Below are 19,268 nucleotides of genomic sequence, written 5' to 3' on the forward strand. Positions count from 1 at the left end.
AAACTCCTTTTCACTACTTACTTCTTTTTTGAGTCTTTCTGTTCTCCGTAACTCTTGCCTTAAGATTTCCACCTTTTGCATCACCACGTCCATCTCTTCCTCTTTATCTCGGACCTGGCGGGTAAGTTTCTGTTTTTGAGAGTGCAAGTCTGTCAGCCGCCCATTCATCTCTGAGAACTCCTGCATGGCCAGTTTCCGCTGGCTGTGTGCATCTTTTAACTCTTTGGTTTGGGATTTTAATCTCTCACTAGACTCCATCAGTTCCTATAGTTTAAAAAAAAAAGTTATAAACCTATAAAGCATTAGGGCCAAATTCTGCCTTTAGATGTGTGCATGAGGGTTTCACTTAAGTGAATGGGAGCCACATATATGCATCCAAAGATAGAAAACTGGTAACAATATATGACACAGACCAGGTGCTTGCAGTGAGAATTCTTTGTAAAGGTAGTGGGACAGATTATGATCAGCTGAAGTCAGTGGAATTGCTTCAATCTATATTAGGGTTACCATATTTTGTGCCTCCAAATGGAGGACACTCCACGGCCCCCGGCCCCGCCCCCAGCCCCGCCCACACCCCCTCCCAACCCCGCCCCCTCCCCAAAGTCTCCGCCCCCTCCCCTGCTTCCCGCGAATATTTGATTCGCGGGAAGCCTGAAGCAGGTAAGGGGGGTGTGGGGGGAGGAGGCGCGGCCCAGGCTGGCCCCCCGGCGTTTCCAGCCTGGGTCAGCGCGGGCCAGGGGTGGTCGGCCGGGGCCGGCACCCCAGGGCCCGAGCTGACCCAGGCTGGAAACGCCGGGGGGCCAGCCTGGGTCGCGCCTCCTGCCCCCACACCCCCCCTTACCTGCTTCAGGCTTCCCGCGAATCAAATATTCGCGGGAAGCAGGGGAGNCTGACCTCCCGATTTTCCCGGACATGCCCGGCTTTTGGGGATTTCCCCCCGGACGGGGATTTGAGCCCCCAAAAGCCGGACATGTCCGGGAAAATCCGGACGTATGGTAACCCTAAATATCAACTCTAAATTTGGCCATTATGTAGATCTAAAGCAAAGGCTTTCAATACTTTTAAGCTCTAATCAAATACATGATCTCTGCCTTATGTTTCCAGTACCACTTAACCGCAATAGGAAAAAAGTTGCATCATTAATTTATTTTAGCTGTCAAATAAAAAATGCAGTGTTAAGTGAATGAAAACAAACCCTTTGGAAGTCAACCTCCTCCACACACCCATTATAACTCCCATAAACTTAGGGTTGGAAGGATTCAATTATTATCACTACACATCAATAAATGATGATTTCGCTGTACACACACAAACCTACAAAAATATTTCCATTTATAATAATCAAAATTTACAGATAGGCCAAGTAAGAAAAATGCTGCTTAAGAACTTATTAGAGTTTGATTTAAGAATATTTACTTTGTATAGTTTGACATGTGATGTTGCAAGTTATGTTTTAATGGTTACAAAGCGTTAACTTTTTTGAATCTCACCATCTACTGTTGTTAAATAATTATTGCGTGACTGCCCTCCTCGCATATATGTGAAAATTTAAATCTATAAAAATCTAAAAAATATGCTCAAAATAAACATTGATATTATTGGTTGAAATTATAAAATAAAAAAATCAAATGCTGCCAAGTCTACATATACTACACCACCGTATTGAATGCTGCAGCAAGTAGCACCAACACAAGAGAATTATGCCTTTAAAGGAACATGGGCATATAGGGAAGTCTATCTTCTGAGGATATCTTCTATCTTCCAGGATAACAACAGCTTGACAGAGTTCAGAGTAAACTCTAAGGATAATATACCTCAGCTACTGTGGTAAGATTGAGTCTCCACAACAGTTGGCTAGATGTCATGAAACAATCAAAATGAACCAGTGGAGAAGAAGTAAGGAAAAGAGAGCCTGAGTATGCATGCAACAGGAATTATAGGAAAAAAATAATTTGCAATTTTGCTGGCTACACAAAGTCAAGAGCATTTTCCAAATTTTCTAGCATGTTAAGGGAACCTTAATGCCCAGTATTGTCATGAAGACGGAGAGATGGTCTCTCTGGAAGATATGAAGACACACTGAGGGCTTTGTAGGTCAAAACCAACATCTTTAACTTCGCTTGGTAAATTAGCACCCAAAGCAGAATCCAGGGCACTAATTTTCATGTTTTCATATTCTGCATGACATCCTTTTTCCAAGTTGATTTTATAAGTATAGCCCCATGTAGAGTTCATTGTGAAAAGCATGTATTTATGGTAGCAAGATCTGCATCCAAGAGAGAGGATTGCAACCGCCCGAGCAAATATAGAAAAATAAGGGGACGAGGAGAAGAAATGGCAATGGTGAAAAATATTGATGTTTTTCCTTCCAAATTATTTCTTAAATCCTCAGATGTGCAGATTTTCCTTCTCTCTCCCCTGGATATCACAAAGCTAATGTTTCTTGAATATCTGGAGCAACATTTCCCACAATGCTTATCAGATTTCAGATTAAATCCTTACTCTGTAGTCGTTCATCTATGCTTTGCCTACTAGCCATTTTAATTATCACCTTAATCTGAGGCCAAGAAAGGCTTTCTGTGCAGCCAGCGTAGAGATCACTTCATGGATCTGTTTAAGGTCTGGAATCAATCTGCTAGGACCACCCATATGACAGTATACATAATGCTTTAAGAAATCTCTTTGTGTCAAAAAAAGAAGTCAGAATGCAGAAGATGAGTGATACATTTGTATCACCTTCTAATTAATTTTACTCTGCAAATGAGATGTTAAGACAACTCTCATTTTAAGAGAAATATAATAAAAGTAAAACTGGCTTTATTGTCTAGAAAGGTATCTGACAAAGCACTTGTACCTTATTAAGATCCTCTCTCTCTTGCTTCAGTGCTCTAATTTGTTTCTCAAAAGCCTTGATTTGTCTAGAAGCATCATCTAATTCTCGTCGTGCAGAACTGGCCTCCTCCAGTTGCTGTTCCAGCTGACCGGAATCTAAAAAGAAAAGGTAATGCTAAATATGTTAAGAGGAAATCATGCTTACTATCCATTAGCATAGAGTTTGGATGACCTAAACTGTTTTCATTTGCCTTCCCTTATGCAGGTAGTATGACAAATATAATCTCAAACTAGGGTTGGTGTTTCGGGGTCTTTTTAAAAATCTATGGTTTTTGATTGCCATGTTTGTTTTTAATGTGATGGAACAGACGCAGTTACATCATGTTATAGTGTGATATGCCAAATGACATACATTGTCATTTTATTATGTGATATAATATGGCAAATAATACCTCATTTCATAATTTAATACAGTATGACATGTGTCTTTAGCTATTGTACACGGGGATGCAGCATATTACCTGACACATTTCAAATGACACTATATCCTGATATGTTTTTTTCTTTCCCCCTCAAGCAAAAAGCAGCAGCAAAAAAATGCTGGGTTACTCAAGAGCTGGCAAGCCTTCTTCTGTTGATGATATTCAAATTATTTTCAGATGGTTTTATTTCTAGAGTTAACAGCATTTGTGTTTATGTGACCTGCTTTGTTTATTATTACTGTAACTACAGGAAGGCACATATTTCTGAGGATGGTTTATTATAAACTGTTACTCACTTAGAAAACAAAAGTAATTTTCAAAGCATATCCAAATTATGTCAAATATAAGTATACCCAAAAGATACAACTTCAAAAGCAGAATTGCAGAAAGTATAGTAGACCACTGAGAAGTTTGTGAGGGAAAGGAAAATGCATCATAAATTAATTCCTGTTCTTTGCTACCTCTTTTCTGAAAAGTGCGTATTTGGATATATATCACACAACTGTGGGTTAAATCCTGGCCCTATGAAATCAATGTGAGTTTTGCCATTGACATCAATGGGGCCAGGATATCACTCCATATGCTTGTATCTACTAGTACAAACACAAACACGTACACACTTCTAATAAAAACCTGAAGACCTTACTTTTACTACATTTTCAGAAATGCGACCATAACAGCCTGGCTCTTAGAGCAACCAAATACAAATACACATACATACACACAATTTTTAAGAGCTGCAAGTTTTGGAGCACAAGGATTTTATAGGCAGATGAATAACTATTAACTTTTATCCCTATAAACACTCTATACTGTTTTAATTTGTTGACTCTTATTTTAAAACTTTAAAAGAATGTGCTTAAACTACAGATAGAGCTCAATGCCAGAAATTATTAACTGCCTGTCTCATGTATTCTACTCTGAAGTCACCAGGAGAAGAAAGTTTATCTGCAGCTATACTGAGCCAAGATAAATTTCTCCTCTATGCGTGAACTACTTTGTTCCATAGCTCTATTTTCTTTCTTCTTTGGCAATATGAAGGATTCCTCAAAGTTTTCTTCTATGTGACTTAGAGAACCAAAAAAAAAACCCCAAACCAAACAACTTTAACCTCAAAAATTGAAAGCATATGTTTGGTTGTCATTTCCTGGAAGACTGAATAGACAAAAATGCCATGATTTACGAAGGTCTCATTGGGGACAGCCCTGAATCTGACAAATTTCTAAATTAATTTTCACTATCTTCAACAGGTACTCCCTATTAGACTAGTCAAGAAAGCAGGTAAAAGACTTGAACCAAAAACTGGTAGCTACATTTTAATGATAAACAAGAACTCTTCATCCAGATGCAGATATCTATGGATATAAAGCAGCTATTCACAGATATGCAGGGCTCTAATTATAGGCTTAATTCATTAGTCACAGGGATGGGCCCAAACTGCAAAGCGTGAATCTGAACTTTCTTAAAATTCAGAGGACCTAGGCTTTGTGTTTAGAGATAAGGGCCAACAGGAATGTTGGCTCTTGCTTCTGGTCTGAACTCCCCCAAAGTTTGGAAGTGTTCAGATACAAGTATTTAGTTTGGGCCCATCTCTTCTCAATAGCCAAGTTTTATAATCTATGCCGTAAAAAGCATATGAAAACACCTACAGTGCAACATTCCTGTCCCATCACAAACTTTTATTGGATGGGATCAGATTAGTCAGAACATAAGGAGCAGCCCAGATCATTCTATACTTCAACAGTTGGACCAGACAAGGCATTCAAGTATACATTGTGGGAAAAAAACATGCCTTGGCGGGGAACAGATTAGGTAACCATATAGCTCTTTTTTCTCTCTTATTTCTGTAATCGTACTCTACTCACAATAAGTTAGACCAGCAGTTCTTAACCAGGGACTGGGGCACCCTGGGGGGCTGTAAACAGGTTTCAGGGGTCTGCCAAAATAAACCAGAGACCAGGGCGGGTGTTAGACTCGCTGGGGCCCAGAGCAGAAAGCTGAAGCCCAAGCCCCGCCACCAAGTGCTGAAGGTGAAGCCCAAGCAACTTAGCTTTGCAACTGCCCTGCTTGCTACCCTGTAACGCCAGCCCTGGCTTTTAATCTACTGGATATGCAGGAAAAACAGTTGTTGTGGCACAGGTGGGTCGTGGAATTTTTAGAGCATGGATTGGTGGGGAGGGAGGCTCAGGAAGAAAAAGATTGAGAATCCCCTAAATTAGACAGCTATATTGCCTCTCTTTTTGTTAATATCTTTAAATTTTTGCGTGAGCAGTTTAAAAATGATCATTTCCAACCAGAGAGAGGAGCACATAATGTATGTACAAGTAAATACACACATGGTTACTTAAGTGATGTGCATAATGAAACTGAAAACTATTAATGGATAAGTAGAGTACTGAAAGAAAAATCTCCACATGGTTAACTGCCAATTCCCTTCGTTTAAACCTGCCCAGTGAGATTAATCGTGCTGACTAAATGACAGTGGAGGATCACCTTTACACTGGGGTGAGCCTCCCTGGGCCAGTTAAGCCACCTTCAGGTACAAATAATGCCCATGGTGTAGAGCATCACACCTGAAAATCTGCCCAAATGCTAGATAACTGTATGTCTAAAGCACTGGCTTATTTGAATTTATAAGCTATTCATATTGTAGCAGACTGTGGGCAGGGCCAGCTTTAGGAAGTGCGGGGCCCAATTCGAACATTTTCGACGAGGCCCTGGCAGGGATGACTAACAAAAAACATGTAAAAAAAAAGCCTTTCATTTCTTCCATGTATTATTTACTTTCCATAACTATATAAATAATAAAATTATATATTATGTACATTGCGTCATATAAGCTGTTGATCGGTTATTAATGAGCTCCGTTTCACATGTGTGGGTCCCCGCCACTCCCTGGGGGTGTGCTAGGGTGACCAGATGTCCCGATTTTATAGTGACAGTCCTGATTTTTGGGTCTTTTTCTTATATAGGATCCTATTACCCCCGACCCCCGTCCCGATTTTTCACACTTGTTGTCTGGTCACCCTAGTGGTGTGCACATGTGTGGGTCCCAGCTGCTCCCTACCCTCCTCATTGAAGCAGGTGTGCAGGGTTACTGCCCTGGGAACTGCAGGGCACCAGTGGACATGGGGCTGGCTGGAGGCAGGGCAAGGGATGCGCGGCTGGCTGGAGACAGGAGTGTGTGGGGCGGGCTGGCTGGCTTCAGGCAGGGTCGCAGGGGTGTGTGGCAGGGGTTGACAGGGCTGGAGACAGAGGAGTGCGGGACTGGCTGGCTTCAGGCAGGGGGGTGCGGCAGGGGTTTGCTGGAGACTGGGCAGGGGGTGCGGGGCTGGCTGCAGGCAGGGCAAGGCTGGTGCAGGTAGGGCAGGGAGTGAAGGGCTAATATGGGCAGACGTGAGTGTGGGGCTGGCTGGCTTCGGGCAGGGCCACGGGGGGGTGCGGCAGGGGTTGGCTGGAGACAGGGAAGAGGGTGCAGCAGGGGTTGGCTGTGGGAAGGGGGTGTGGCAGGGGCTGGCTGTGAGCAGGGGGTGCAGGGCTGGCTGCGGGCAGGGGGGCGGGGCTGATGCAGGCAGGACAGAGGGTTCAGGGCTGGTGCAGGCAGGGGGCTCGGGGCTGGAGGCAGGGCAGGGGGTGCAGCAGGGGCTGGCTGCAGGCAGGGGGTGCGGGGCTGGCTGGAGATAGGGGCTGGCTGTGGGCAGGGCAGGGGGTGCGGGGCTGGTGCAGACTGGGGGTGCAGCAGAGGCAGCTGGAGCTCCCGCTATCCCAGGGCTCTGGGGACTATTTAAAGGGCCCGGGGCTCCCCTGCTTCTACTGCCCCAGCCCTTTAAATAGCTGCGGGAGCCCTGGGGAAGCGGAGGGGCTCCGGCAGCTATTTAAAGGACCGGGGCAGTAGAGGCAGCTGGAGCCCCGGACTTTTTAAATAGCTCCCAGAGCCTCGCAGCCCTACCGCAGGGCTCCAGCAGTGGGGCTCTGGTGGCAATTTAAAGGGCCTGGGGCTCCAGCCCCTGCTGGGCACTCCAGGCCCTTTAAATTGCCCCCTTGCGAAGCCGGGCCACGCCGGTACGCTGTACCGGGGCTTGGGCGCGGGGCCCTCTTAGGCACGGGGCCTGATTCAGGGGAATTGGTTGAATTGGCCTAAAACCAGTCCTGACTGTGGGTTATAGATAAGGCTGCGAGTCTTTCACAGAGGTCATGGAAGTCATAGATTCCGTGACTTTCCAGGGCCTCCATGATTTCTGCAGCAGCCAGTGCGGCTGACCCCAGTGACTTTTTGTTTATTGCCCGTGATCTGTCCATGACTTTTACTAAAAATGCCCATGACTAAATCGTAGCCTGAGTTATAGAGAACATGGCCCCTTCCCAGGGTCTGGTGGCAAAGTCCAAACAAGCAAACCGAGACACATACACACAGACAGACAGGAAATAAAGCTCAACCAACGTGTCTCCTCCAGGCATCCCTACTGGTGTTTCAGATTTTTCCAGGAGAACTGACAGTTTCAGTCAAACTAATGAAGTCCAGTGCAGTGTTCAAATGAAAAGAAAAACAGCTTCTCCCCAGAGTTTTTTCCTCTGAGACACCATGGGCTTCTGACTCTCCTCAGAGAAGTATGTGTGCTATAGTCAAACTAACAGTCTCCTTTTCCTAGGATACATTCTGGTAGGTTGAGAGAAAGAGGAGCCTTGCCCCACACACTTTCTATGGCTAAAGTCTCCAGCCCGAAACAGAGTTAGCACTATGAGTGCAGAAATTCCCCCCAACTTAATTCAAAGCATTGATTACCTGAATACTAGCAAGTGGATTCATGTAACAAAAATCCATGTCTCACTAATTTTGGGAATTTCAATCTTGAGTTGAAAAAAAGTTTCCAATAATGCCTTTGCAATTTAAAATACAGAGATACTTGGTATTTTCATATTTTATTACATGTTCACAAATCTTCGAGAACTCACAGGTCCAAGATTCTGTTTATTAGCTCTAAAAATTTAGATTGATGAATAAAGGAAATGTTGCAATTAGGGCTGTCAAGGGATTAAAAAAATTAATCGTGATTAATCACACTGTTAAACAAAAATAAAATACCATTTATTTAAACAATTTTGGATGTTTTCTACATTTTCAAATATATTGATTTCAATTACAACACATAATATAAAGTGTATACTGCTCACTTCATATTTATTTTTATTACAAATATTTGCACTGTAAAAAATAAAAGTAGTAGTATTTTTCAATTCACCTTATATAAAAGTACTGTAGTGCAATCTCTTTATCATGAGAGTTGAACTTACAAATGTAGAATTATGTACAAAAAATAACTGCATTCAAAAATAAAACAATGTAAAACTTTAGAGCCTACAAGTCCACTCAGTTCTACTTCTTGTTCAGCCAAACAAGTTTGTTTACATTTGCAGGAGATAATGTTGCCCACTTCTTGTTTGCAATGTCACCTAAAAGTGAGAACAGGCACTGTTATAACTGGGGTAACAAGATATTTACATGCCTGATGTGCTAAAGGGTAGGTCTACACTTACCTCCGAGTCCGGCAGTAAGCAATCGATGTTCTGGGATCGATCCCGGAAATGCTCACCGTCAACGCCGGTACTCCAGCTCGGCGAGAATAGTACACAGAATCGACGGGGGAGCCTGCCTGCCGCGTCTGGACCCGCGGTAAGTTCGAACTAAGGTACTTCGAATTCAGCTACGTTATTAACGTTAGCTGAATTTGCGTACCTTAGTTCGAAATGGGGGGTTAGTGTGGACCAGGCCAAAGATTCATATGTCCCTTCATGCTTCAACCACCATTCCATGCTGATGATGGATTCTACTCAATAACAATCTAAAGTAGCGTGGACCGATGCATGTTCATTTTTATTATCTGAGTCAGATGCCATCAATAGAAGGTGGTTCGGGTTCCATAGTTTCCAAACAGAAGCATAGCTCTTTTAAGACTTGTGAAAGCATGCTCCACACCTCGTCCCTTTCAGATTTTGGAAGGCACTTCAGATATTTAAAACTTGGGTCAAGTGCTGTAAATATCTTTAGAAATCTCACATTGGTGCCTTCTTTGTGTTTTGTCAAATCTGCAGTGAAAGTGTTCTTAAAACGAACAACATGTGCTGGGTCATCATCCGAGACTGCTACGACATGAAATATATGGCAGAATGTGGGTAAAACAGAGAGACATATAATTTCCCCGCAAGTAGTTCAGTCACAAATTTAATTAACACATTACTTTTTTAACGAGCGTCATCAGCATGGAAGTATGTCCTCTGGAATGGCAGAATTATCTCCCATAAATGTAAACAAACCTGTTTATCTGAGTGATTCACTGAACAAGAAGTAGGACTGAGTGGACTTGTAGGCTCTACAGTTTTACCTTCTTTTGGTTTTGGGTGCAGTTATGTAACAATAAAAATCTACATTTGTAAGTTGCATTTTCACGATAAAAAGATTACACTACAGTACTTGTATGAGGTGTATTGAAAAATACTATTTCTTTTATCACTTTTACAGTGCAGATATTTGTAATAATAAATAATAATATAAAGTGAGCAGTGTACACTTTGTATTATGTTATAATTTAAATCAATATATTTGAAAATGTAGAAAAACATCCAAAAATATTTAATATATTTAAATTGGTATTCTGTCTTTTAACAGTGTGATTTAAAACTGCGATTAATTGTGATTTTTTTTAATCGTGATGAATTTTTTGCGTTAATTGCGTGAGTTAACGACAATAAATCGACAGCTCTAGTTGCAATTCTGCTGTTTACCAGCCAGCAGAAAAACTGACAATATTAGAATTCCAGCAGCTGCTTTGCACTCTGCAGCTGCAACTAATGCACCCACCCAATACTTGTATGCAGTGTTGTTGTAGCCATGTCAGTCCCAGGATATTAGAGAGACAAGGTGGGTAAGGTAGTATCTTTTATTGGAGCTCTGTGTAGCTCGAATGCTTATTTCTCTCAGTCTCAGAAGTCGGTACAATAAAAGACAGTATCTGCCCACCTTGCCACCCACTGCTTCATGTATATCTTTATGATAGGTTTTAGCTTTGTTAGATAGGAAGTATTGTGAGGCGATAGCAGCTAAGTAACTTAATTTCACAGACCATCAGAGGAGTGGATTTCACATTTAAATCTATTAAATCAATGATTCCATTTATGCTACAGATCTGGTAAATTAAAAGGATGCCGTCATCTACTTTTTATACTAACTGTGTTGCCAGTGAATTATTTATATCCCTGACTAAAAAGCATGCCAAAGGAATATATTACCCTACTGATTTAGAGCCATAACATTCCTTCTTGTGGAAAAACCATAGACAAGCTAGTTACTTGAAAAATTCAGCAATAATGTGAGGGTTTAGTGTCATAGATGTAAAGGTTATGGAGAACCAGGGGCTGTCCTCTGCAGGCTACTAAAGGAGCACAGAGTTCTGCCAGGAACCCTGCAGAGGCCTAAAAACTCTCACATCTGAGGAGGGAAGTGATGGTAAGGGGAGAACAGAACGAATGCCAGTGGACCACCTCAGACTAGTCAACAGCTCTCAGTCTCTCCTGTCCTTTATATAAATATTCACTGGAGTAGGGAAGGGTCTCTCCCCTCCCAGGTAAATGCCCTCAGCACCAGGTTAATCCCAGAATAGCCTAGAGCCCCTCTCAATCTCTCCTGTTGAAGTTGTTCTATGTTGTATAACTATATAAATATTCACTGGGTCAATGGGCGAGAGAATAAGAATGACTCTATAGCTTGGTGATTAGGACACTCACCTGGGAGGTAGAAGATGTGGAATCAAATCTCTCCTCTTAATCTGGCAGCCACATCTCCTGCCTTCCAAGTGAGTGCCTTAGGGTATGTCTACATTGCAAAAAATCCCCACAGCATAGAGTCTCAGAGTTTGGGTCACCTGATTTAGGCTCATAATACAGGGCTAAAATGGCGGTGTAGACATTCCTGCTCAGGCTGGAGCTGGGCTTTAAAACCTAGTGAGGGTGGTGGGTTTCAGCACCCAGCCTTCAGCCTGAGCAGGAATGCCTACACCACCATTTTTAGCCCTATGGCACAAACCCCATGAGCCTGAGTCAATTGACCTGGACTCTGAGACTCGCTGCCATGGTTTCCCCTCCCTCCCCCCGTTTACACATATCCTTGATCACCAGGCTAAAGCGTCGTTCTTACTCCCTTTGGCCCAATGAATATTTAAGTACTGTATTATATAAAGTGGAACAGCTTCAACAGGAGAGATTGAGAGAGGCTAATCCTAGAACATCTTATATTCTGGTGGTTAGCATACACATTGGGGGTGGAGTGGGGGGAGATGGAGAACCGAATTTAAGTTCCTTCTCCTATGGGGGTTCAAAACTGAGTCTCTCACATCCCCAGCAAGTGCCCCAACCACTGGGCTAAAGGTTATAAGAGGAAACACTCACCCACCCACAGAAAAGGTGACCAGACTTTTCTAGTTCACTTCCAAAAATGTTCTGAATTTTTCAGCAAACTTCTTATTTGTTCTGATTTTTCGGTTTGCTGGATGAACTGAAAAAATCAATGATTCACCCCTTGCTCTAGTCAACATTAATGTATGCATTAAAATATAATGTTACCCCCCTACAATGGCAAGAGAAGGTACCATGCAGAAAAATTCTTTCCTGACCATGATCTCCATAACTTGCATGGCCCAAACTATACAAAGTTCTCATATAAAGGCGTCTGTAGAGGAAAGGGAGATGACGCCATTGAGGAGCTGAGGGATGCAATGTCCAGCTCTGACAAGCTGCTGCGCTAAAAAGAGAGCACAGCCGCAGTAGCACAAGTGGCAGGAGGGCCTAGCTGGCCCGTGTACGTACCTAGCCTCTCTGACTTGGGGAGGCTAGCCCCTTGTGCCTCTTGTGCTGCCACACCTACACTCTATTCTTAGTGCACCAGCTCGATGAGAGCTAGTGTGGGTATGTCTCCTTGAGCTGGGAATCACACTCCCAGCTTGAAGTCTAGACACACTCATAGGTACAACCTTCCTCTGTCCAGCAGCTTTTGGGACATTTGAGAGATATTGTTCATTTCACCCTCAACGGCTAGTTTTATAGGTGGCTGTTTGGCCCATAATTCTTGTGCATATGGTACATGTTAGCAGTTGTTTTTACCCGCATTTCTAATAAAGCCAAAGCCAACATAGTTCCTTTTTCTTTGCACACCAGCCTCACAGGTGTCAGCAACAATGCATTCAACTCTGTTTCTTAACTTACTTTTTTAAAGTCAAATGAAGCTAAAAATAATTAGATGATGATATAGCTTAGTGACTTTCTGATGGAGCTGCAGATACGATAGAAAAATTAGGATCCAGTGGATAATCCCTACATACTATCCCATTTAACAGATTAGACAAAATTTGGGCCAAACATCTTGACATCATGTCTCAAACTAGGAAACTTCAGGATGTAGAAACTTTATTCAAAGCCATCTCCTTACCACCAAGACAGAGGAAGATGCAGAGACATGTAGTGAGGAAAAAAGTTGTCTAGATCTCTATTGCCTGTTTCAAAGCAATCATCTTTCATGTGCAAATTTTTTTATGCTTTGCATATTAGACACAGACAGATCATTAGAATGTCTCATTGTCACTGCCAATGACTCACCAAGTGCAATGGTAAGTGATTCCATTTATCAGACACATGATCTCAATCTCAAAACCCTGTATTTACAGTTGGATCTGAATTCCAGAGTTCAGCTCAGGCGCATTTCTTGGAACAAGGGGTGTTTTCCATATGACAGAACACTATTCATAAATTTATGCTTAATCCCTAAAACCTGGATATGTGTTTTACACAAGTAATATGAAATTTTAACCTCCCTTTTAACAAAGTTCAGTTGTCATAGTTATTTGATTCATTCATCTCCACTTGTTTTGGCCAGAAAAAGCCTTTCTGCAGAGCTAAATTCTCAGAAAAAAATATCTACACATTAGGATATTTCAGATAAAACAAAAAATCTTTTAATTTCATTCCACTACTGCAGCCAAACTGCTGGATGCACTTTAAAATGGTAAAGAAAACTATGAGACTGCATACTGGCTGACACACTGTTGATTTTAAACATATTTTAAAGCAAGTAGGATTATAATCGGAATTATGACCACAGCCCATTATGCTTGAAATATCAGGTGCCAAATTTAACTCACTCAAGAATTTACCACACGCTCCAATGGCACCAAATTACTCAGCAAGAAGGATGAAGTGATATAAATAATGCTTACTTCCAGTTTTTAAAATCTGCTAAGGCTGGCAGGCCACAATGCATTCACACTTCTTGGGTTTACAAACATAAACAAGAACATAAAAGTAATATTTACCAGTTTCACTTTATTGCTTGAATACAGTAATGCAGCAAGGGATTGGACAGCAAGAAGTGCTATTGTGCGTACACATATGTCTGTGACTTTGCAGAAAAACCTGAGCACTAAATTGCTGCTGTACATTCACAACAATTAAGGCAAGTGAAAGACTTAATCTATTACTGAGAATACCGTTAGAAAAAATTATAGCAATGCAAATTAGAGTTGAGGTTTCACGGCTACTCTTTTAGGGCCTGATTCATAATCATGTAAATTAGGAACTCAATTTAAGTCAAAGGAATTACAGTGGGCATAATAAGTAAAGGAGAATCAGGTCCTCAATGATAAATGTGTACAAAATGGCAGATATATAAATGGAATAGAATGAGAAGGAAAACATTTTTCTCGGTAGTTATTGCTGAATGGTAAATTTAAGATGGGACATCAAAAAGTAGATGCTGTTAAGCTCTCTTATGAAATCAGCATTACTCTGAAAAGGAGTGTTTTTCTCAATAACCAAGTCATTTTTTCCCTTGTTCATGATAACTTTGTAAGTAAATCTTTTCCACTGAAAGATTGTATATAAATACTTGAGACTTACCGGTTACCTGTTTTCTTAACTTTTCAATTTCTTCTTTTAAGCTTTTAATTTCTAGATCTTTGCTTGCTGTTATTGGACCATCCACAGTTGAATACTGTAAAGCCTGGACTGTCTGGGTGGATTCTAAAAACAAAGAAGAGTACCATGAGATAAGCCTTCCACACTCCCCCAATATATTCTTTAAGATGTCAGAAGAAAGTGACACTATTGATAAGTGGAGAAGTGCACAAAATTGTCTCTATACCAATGGTAGGAGACTGGAAAAAAACAGGAGGAATTGAAAATTCAACTGACGAGAAGAAATTTGATACACTTGACCTTACTGATTCCAGCTGCTTTAATTGGAATGTTAAAAGCATTGATTATAACCTGTTCAGGAAAGATAGCACAGGTGGGGGGAGAGGGAGAGTGACACTGTACACTAAGGGCACAATTACAAGTAATTGGTAACTCAGAAGCACATGATCTTTAATGCATATGGATCAAGGTGTTAACCAGCAGACCATCAAATCAAAGTAGAGATCAGGATGAGTTACTCTGTAAACACCTGTCTGTAATGTGTTTATGGGGGGAAATTGTGTTGTTACAAGGCACTTCAATTTGTTAAATGCATGCTGGAGGTCTAATGCAGCCAGTAGTAAAACATCATTAGAGTTTCTAAAAATTATAGATGATAATTTTCTGACACAAAAAATATTACATCCAACATGAGGGAAGGACATCATTATGATGGATAAAGATGAATTAATCATGGACCAAAAGTTGGTGGTTGCCTAGGGACCAGTGATTATGAACTGATTACATTCAATGTGAGCAAAAAGAAGACAGTTCCAACCAGTAATATATACACTTGGTGCTTCAAAAGGGGTAATTCCCCAAAGCTCAAGAAAATTATGAGTGAAACTGATTGAGAGGAAAAGCTTAGACAAAAAATGTGAATGAAAATTGGGAGATTTTTGAAGTCGAGTTTATTAGATGGCTAAAAGCCATGATTCCACAATCAAACATCTTCAACTAAAAGCCCATCCTGGTTGGTGGGTGAGGGAAGACAGAAATTATAAATAAAAAAAACAATGTCTACTAAATTGAAAAAGGGGGAATAGATAACAATTGATATAAATTAGAAGTTATGATGTTCAGAAAATTGACAAGGAAAGTTAACAACATCAGGGAAAAATCCATAGATAGCAAGGCTAAGGACAAAAAGGTTTTTAAAAGTATACTAGGGAACAAAAGAGATGGCAAAATGTTAATCATGAAGAAAAGGCAGAAGTGTTCAATTAATATTTTTGTTCTGTATTGGAAAGAAACAGGATGGTGTGGTTGTATCACATGGGGATGATGAAGTACTATCCAGTCCATTAATAACAGAAGTTACACAATATCTAATAGGGTGCAACAGAGTGAACTGTCACATGTGGGGAGGGAAGGAAAACAAAAACAAAATACCCAAGCAGCTGACTCCAATTAGTAGTCCTCTCAAAGACTGCTGGGAGTGGAAGGGGTATGGGTCTATATAAGTGAGAACCAGCTCATTCTAAGGAGGAGAGAGAAGGATGAGGCAGTGCTCTGGAAGACTGGAGCTGTGTCTAAGGAAAAAAATCAGGGGCAGGAGATGGAACAAACACCTACTGAGCAAAAGCTACCGGGTTTGGGGAGAGTTGGGCACAGGCTAGCGCCTGGCTCCACAAAAAACTATTGGCTTACCGTGCAGGTAAAAAAACCTGTGGAGAAATGGAACCAAGTATTTTGGGTGCAGGTGATGATGATGATAATTAGACACCCTTTTGTATCTATCACTGCATACTATCTAGCTCTTTCTTTGGGGGGCGGGGAGGAGGTGAGGAGCGTCCTGTGTTTTGTGGTGGTCAGGTCATCCTGGCTCAGAAAACCTAGATAAACTTGCATTCAAGAATCCTAAAAAGAGTTGTCTGAGGAGATCTCTGGCCCTCTGATGTTAATTATGAATAACGCTTAGACAATCATGAAAATTCCAGAAGACTAGAAGAGTGCTAATGTTGTGCCATTATTCAAAACGGGCGAGCAGGAAACTAGAGGTCCATTAACCTGACATAAATCTGGGCCAAAATAATGGAAAAGCTGATTTGGAAATCAACTGATAAAGAATTAAAGGGTAGGAATATAATGAATGCCAATCAAAATGGTTTTATGGAAAATAGGTCTTGTCAAACAAACCTGATTACATTATTTGAGGAGGTTACAAGTTTGGCTGATAAAAGCAACTGTATAGATGTAATATATTAAGACTTCGGTAAGGCATTTGACTTAATACCACACAACATTCTGATTAACAAATTAGTGCTAAACAGTATCAATAAAGCACATTCAATGAATTAAGAACTGGCTAGCTAACAGATCTCAAAAAGTAGTTAATGGGGAAATCACTGAATGGTGTTGTTTCTAATGGGACTCCACAGGGATTAATACTAAGGCCTGGTCTACACTAGGCGTTTATGTCGAAGTTAGCGCCGTTACATCGAATTAACCCTGCACCCGTCCACACCGCGAAGGTATTTAGTTCGACATAGAGGTCTCTTTAATTCGACTTCTGTACTCCTCCCCGACGAGGGGAGTAGCGCTAAATTCGACATGGCCATGTCGAATTAGGCTAGGTGTGGATGGAAATCGACGCTAATAGCTCCAGGAGCTATCCCACAGTGCACCACTCTGTTGACGCTCTGGACAGCAGTAAGAGCTCGGATGTTCTGAACTGCCACACAGGAAAAGCCCCGGGAAAATTTGAATTTGAATTCCTTTTCCTGTCTGGCCAGTTTGAATCTCATTTCCTGTCTGGACATCGTGGCGAGCTCAGCAGCACTGGCAACGATGCAGAGCTCTCCAGCACTGATGGCAGTGCAATCTCAGAATAGAAAGAGGGCCCCAGCATGGACTGATCGGGAAGTCTTGGATCTCATCGCTGTGTGGGGCGATGAGTCCGTGCTTTCCGAGCTGCGATCCAAAAGACGGAATGCAAAGATCTATGAGAAGATCTCTAAAGACATGGCAGAGAGAGGATACAGCCGGGATGTAACGCAGTGCCGCGTGAAAATCAAGGAGCTGAGGCAAGGCTACCAGAAGACCAAAGAGGCAAACGGACGCTCCGGATCCCATCCCCAGACATCCCGTTTCTACGAGGCACTGCATTCCATCCTCGGTGCGGCCGCCACCACTACCCCACCACTGACTGTGGACTCTGAGGATGGGATAGTGTCCACGGCCGGATCCTCGGACATGTTAGCGGACGGGGAAGATGAGGAAGGAGATGAGGAGGACGAGGCAGTCGACAGCGCTCACAACGCTGATTTCCCCGACAGCCAGGATCTCTTCATCACCCTTACAGAGATCCCCTACCAACCCTCCCCAGCCGTTACCCCAGACACAGAATCTGGTGAAGGATCATCCAGTAAGTGTTGTAAACATCTAAACATTTATTTGTAACAGAACATGATTATTAACAATTTAAAAAATGGGTTTCTCATGATTAGTTTGATTAACTTAACGGTTCAGTCATGGGCAGTGCAACTATTTGAAAAAAATCTAGCAATGTCCGGTTTTGCATGATTGTCCTGCCCAAGCCGCTCTACTGTTTAGTCCCTGCTACTGCAGCTACAGTAAGATGCGGTCTATATGTCCGGGGATGGAGCAGAAATCCTCCTGGGACATCTCAAGGAAGCTCTCCTGCAGGTAATTTGAAATCCGCTGCATTAGGTTCTTGGGGAGAGCGGCCTTATTGGGTCCTCCGTAGTAGGACACGTTGCCGCGCCACGAGACTAGCAAGTACTCTGGAATCATTGCTTGGCACAGCATGGCGGCATACGGCCCTGGTCTTTGAAGGCTTTCCCGGAGCATTCTCTGTCTGTCGCTCTCAGAGATCCTCATGAGGGTGATGTCGCTCATGATGACCTGCTTTGAATGAGGTAGGGGAATGTTAGTGTTGGGACTGCTTTACCGTTCCTTTACAGAACTGTAACCGCTGGTTTGCAGCCACGCGGTGGAGGCGGGAGAGGGTCAGCCGAAAGGGATCGTTCCCGGGGACAGCCGCGAGGGTGTGGGACAGGAGCAGACTTCCTGCTTGCCGGATTGCTGGCAGCAGGGACCGACATTGATTTCAATGTGAAATGAGGCCATTGCTAATATTAAAGTTTTAAGCTGCCACGAATCTACGGCTTACCATGTCTGCCTGCAACAGAAATTCCGTTGTCCTGACAGGGTTCTCAAAAGTGCTCTGCAAAACCACAGACAGTGAATGCGAAGGCCGAGAATTCGACCTTGTGCTGAGTGCGCATGTGATAGGTGCTGTGCATGGTCCTGTTCACAGAGAAAGACTATGTTCTTTGTTCACAACTACATTTATCTTTCTGAGGAATTCACTCCCTTTTTCCCATTCCCACAGCCCCATCTGCGACTGTCTCACAACCTAGCCTGTCATCACACTCCCAGAGGCTAGGGAGGATTAGGCATAAGAAGAAGAGGACACGGGAGGACATGTTCTCAGAGCTTATAGCCTGCTCCCGAGCCCAGGCAGCACAGCAGACCCAGTGGCGGGAGAACTTGTCCCAAATGCACCAAGCCAACATGGATCGGGAGGAGAGGTGGCGTCAGGAAGACCAGCAGGCGACTCAAACCCTGCTTGGACTACTGAGGGAGCAAACGGACACGCTCCGGCGCCTTGTGGATGTTCTGCAGGAACGGAGGCAGGAGGACAGAGCCCCGCTGCAGTCCATCTCTAACCGCCCTCCCCCGCCACCAAGTCCCATACTCCCTTCACCCAAAGTGCACAGAAGGAGAGGCGGCAGAGTCCCTGCTAACTCTCACTCCACCCCTGCAGAGAGCTCGAGCAGCAGAAGGCTCTCATTCCCCAAAGTTTGACAAGTTCTTTCCTTCCCGCCTGACACAAGCCCCCGTCCAAGTTTCACTTCCCAGTCCCATGTGTAGTTGATAATAAAAAATATGTTTCTGTTAACTACTGTTTCCATCATGTTCTTTTGGAGGAGG

At 42.7% G+C, this 19,268-nt stretch overlaps 1 protein-coding gene across 9 annotated transcripts in view; it reads right to left on the minus strand.

Moving 5' to 3' along the window:
- CDC42BPA (CDC42 binding protein kinase alpha) overlaps nt 1-19,268 on the minus strand; it is a 337,912-nt gene that overhangs the window by 104,313 nt on the left and 214,331 nt on the right. For all 9 annotated transcript variants that reach the window (XM_034764724.1, XM_034764720.1, XM_034764722.1 and 6 more), the window contains exons 11-13: nt 14,253-14,375; nt 2,855-2,988; nt 22-264 (exon numbers count right to left, since the gene is read on the minus strand). In XM_034764724.1, coding sequence (XP_034620615.1) covers nt 22-264; nt 2,855-2,988; nt 14,253-14,375 — 500 coding nt within the window. The remainder of the gene's footprint in view (nt 1-21; nt 265-2,854; nt 2,989-14,252; nt 14,376-19,268) is intronic.

Source organism: Trachemys scripta, chromosome 3 (assembly GCF_013100865.1).
Source record: "Trachemys scripta elegans isolate TJP31775 chromosome 3, CAS_Tse_1.0, whole genome shotgun sequence".
Taxonomy (NCBI): domain Eukaryota; kingdom Metazoa; phylum Chordata; order Testudines; family Emydidae; genus Trachemys; species Trachemys scripta.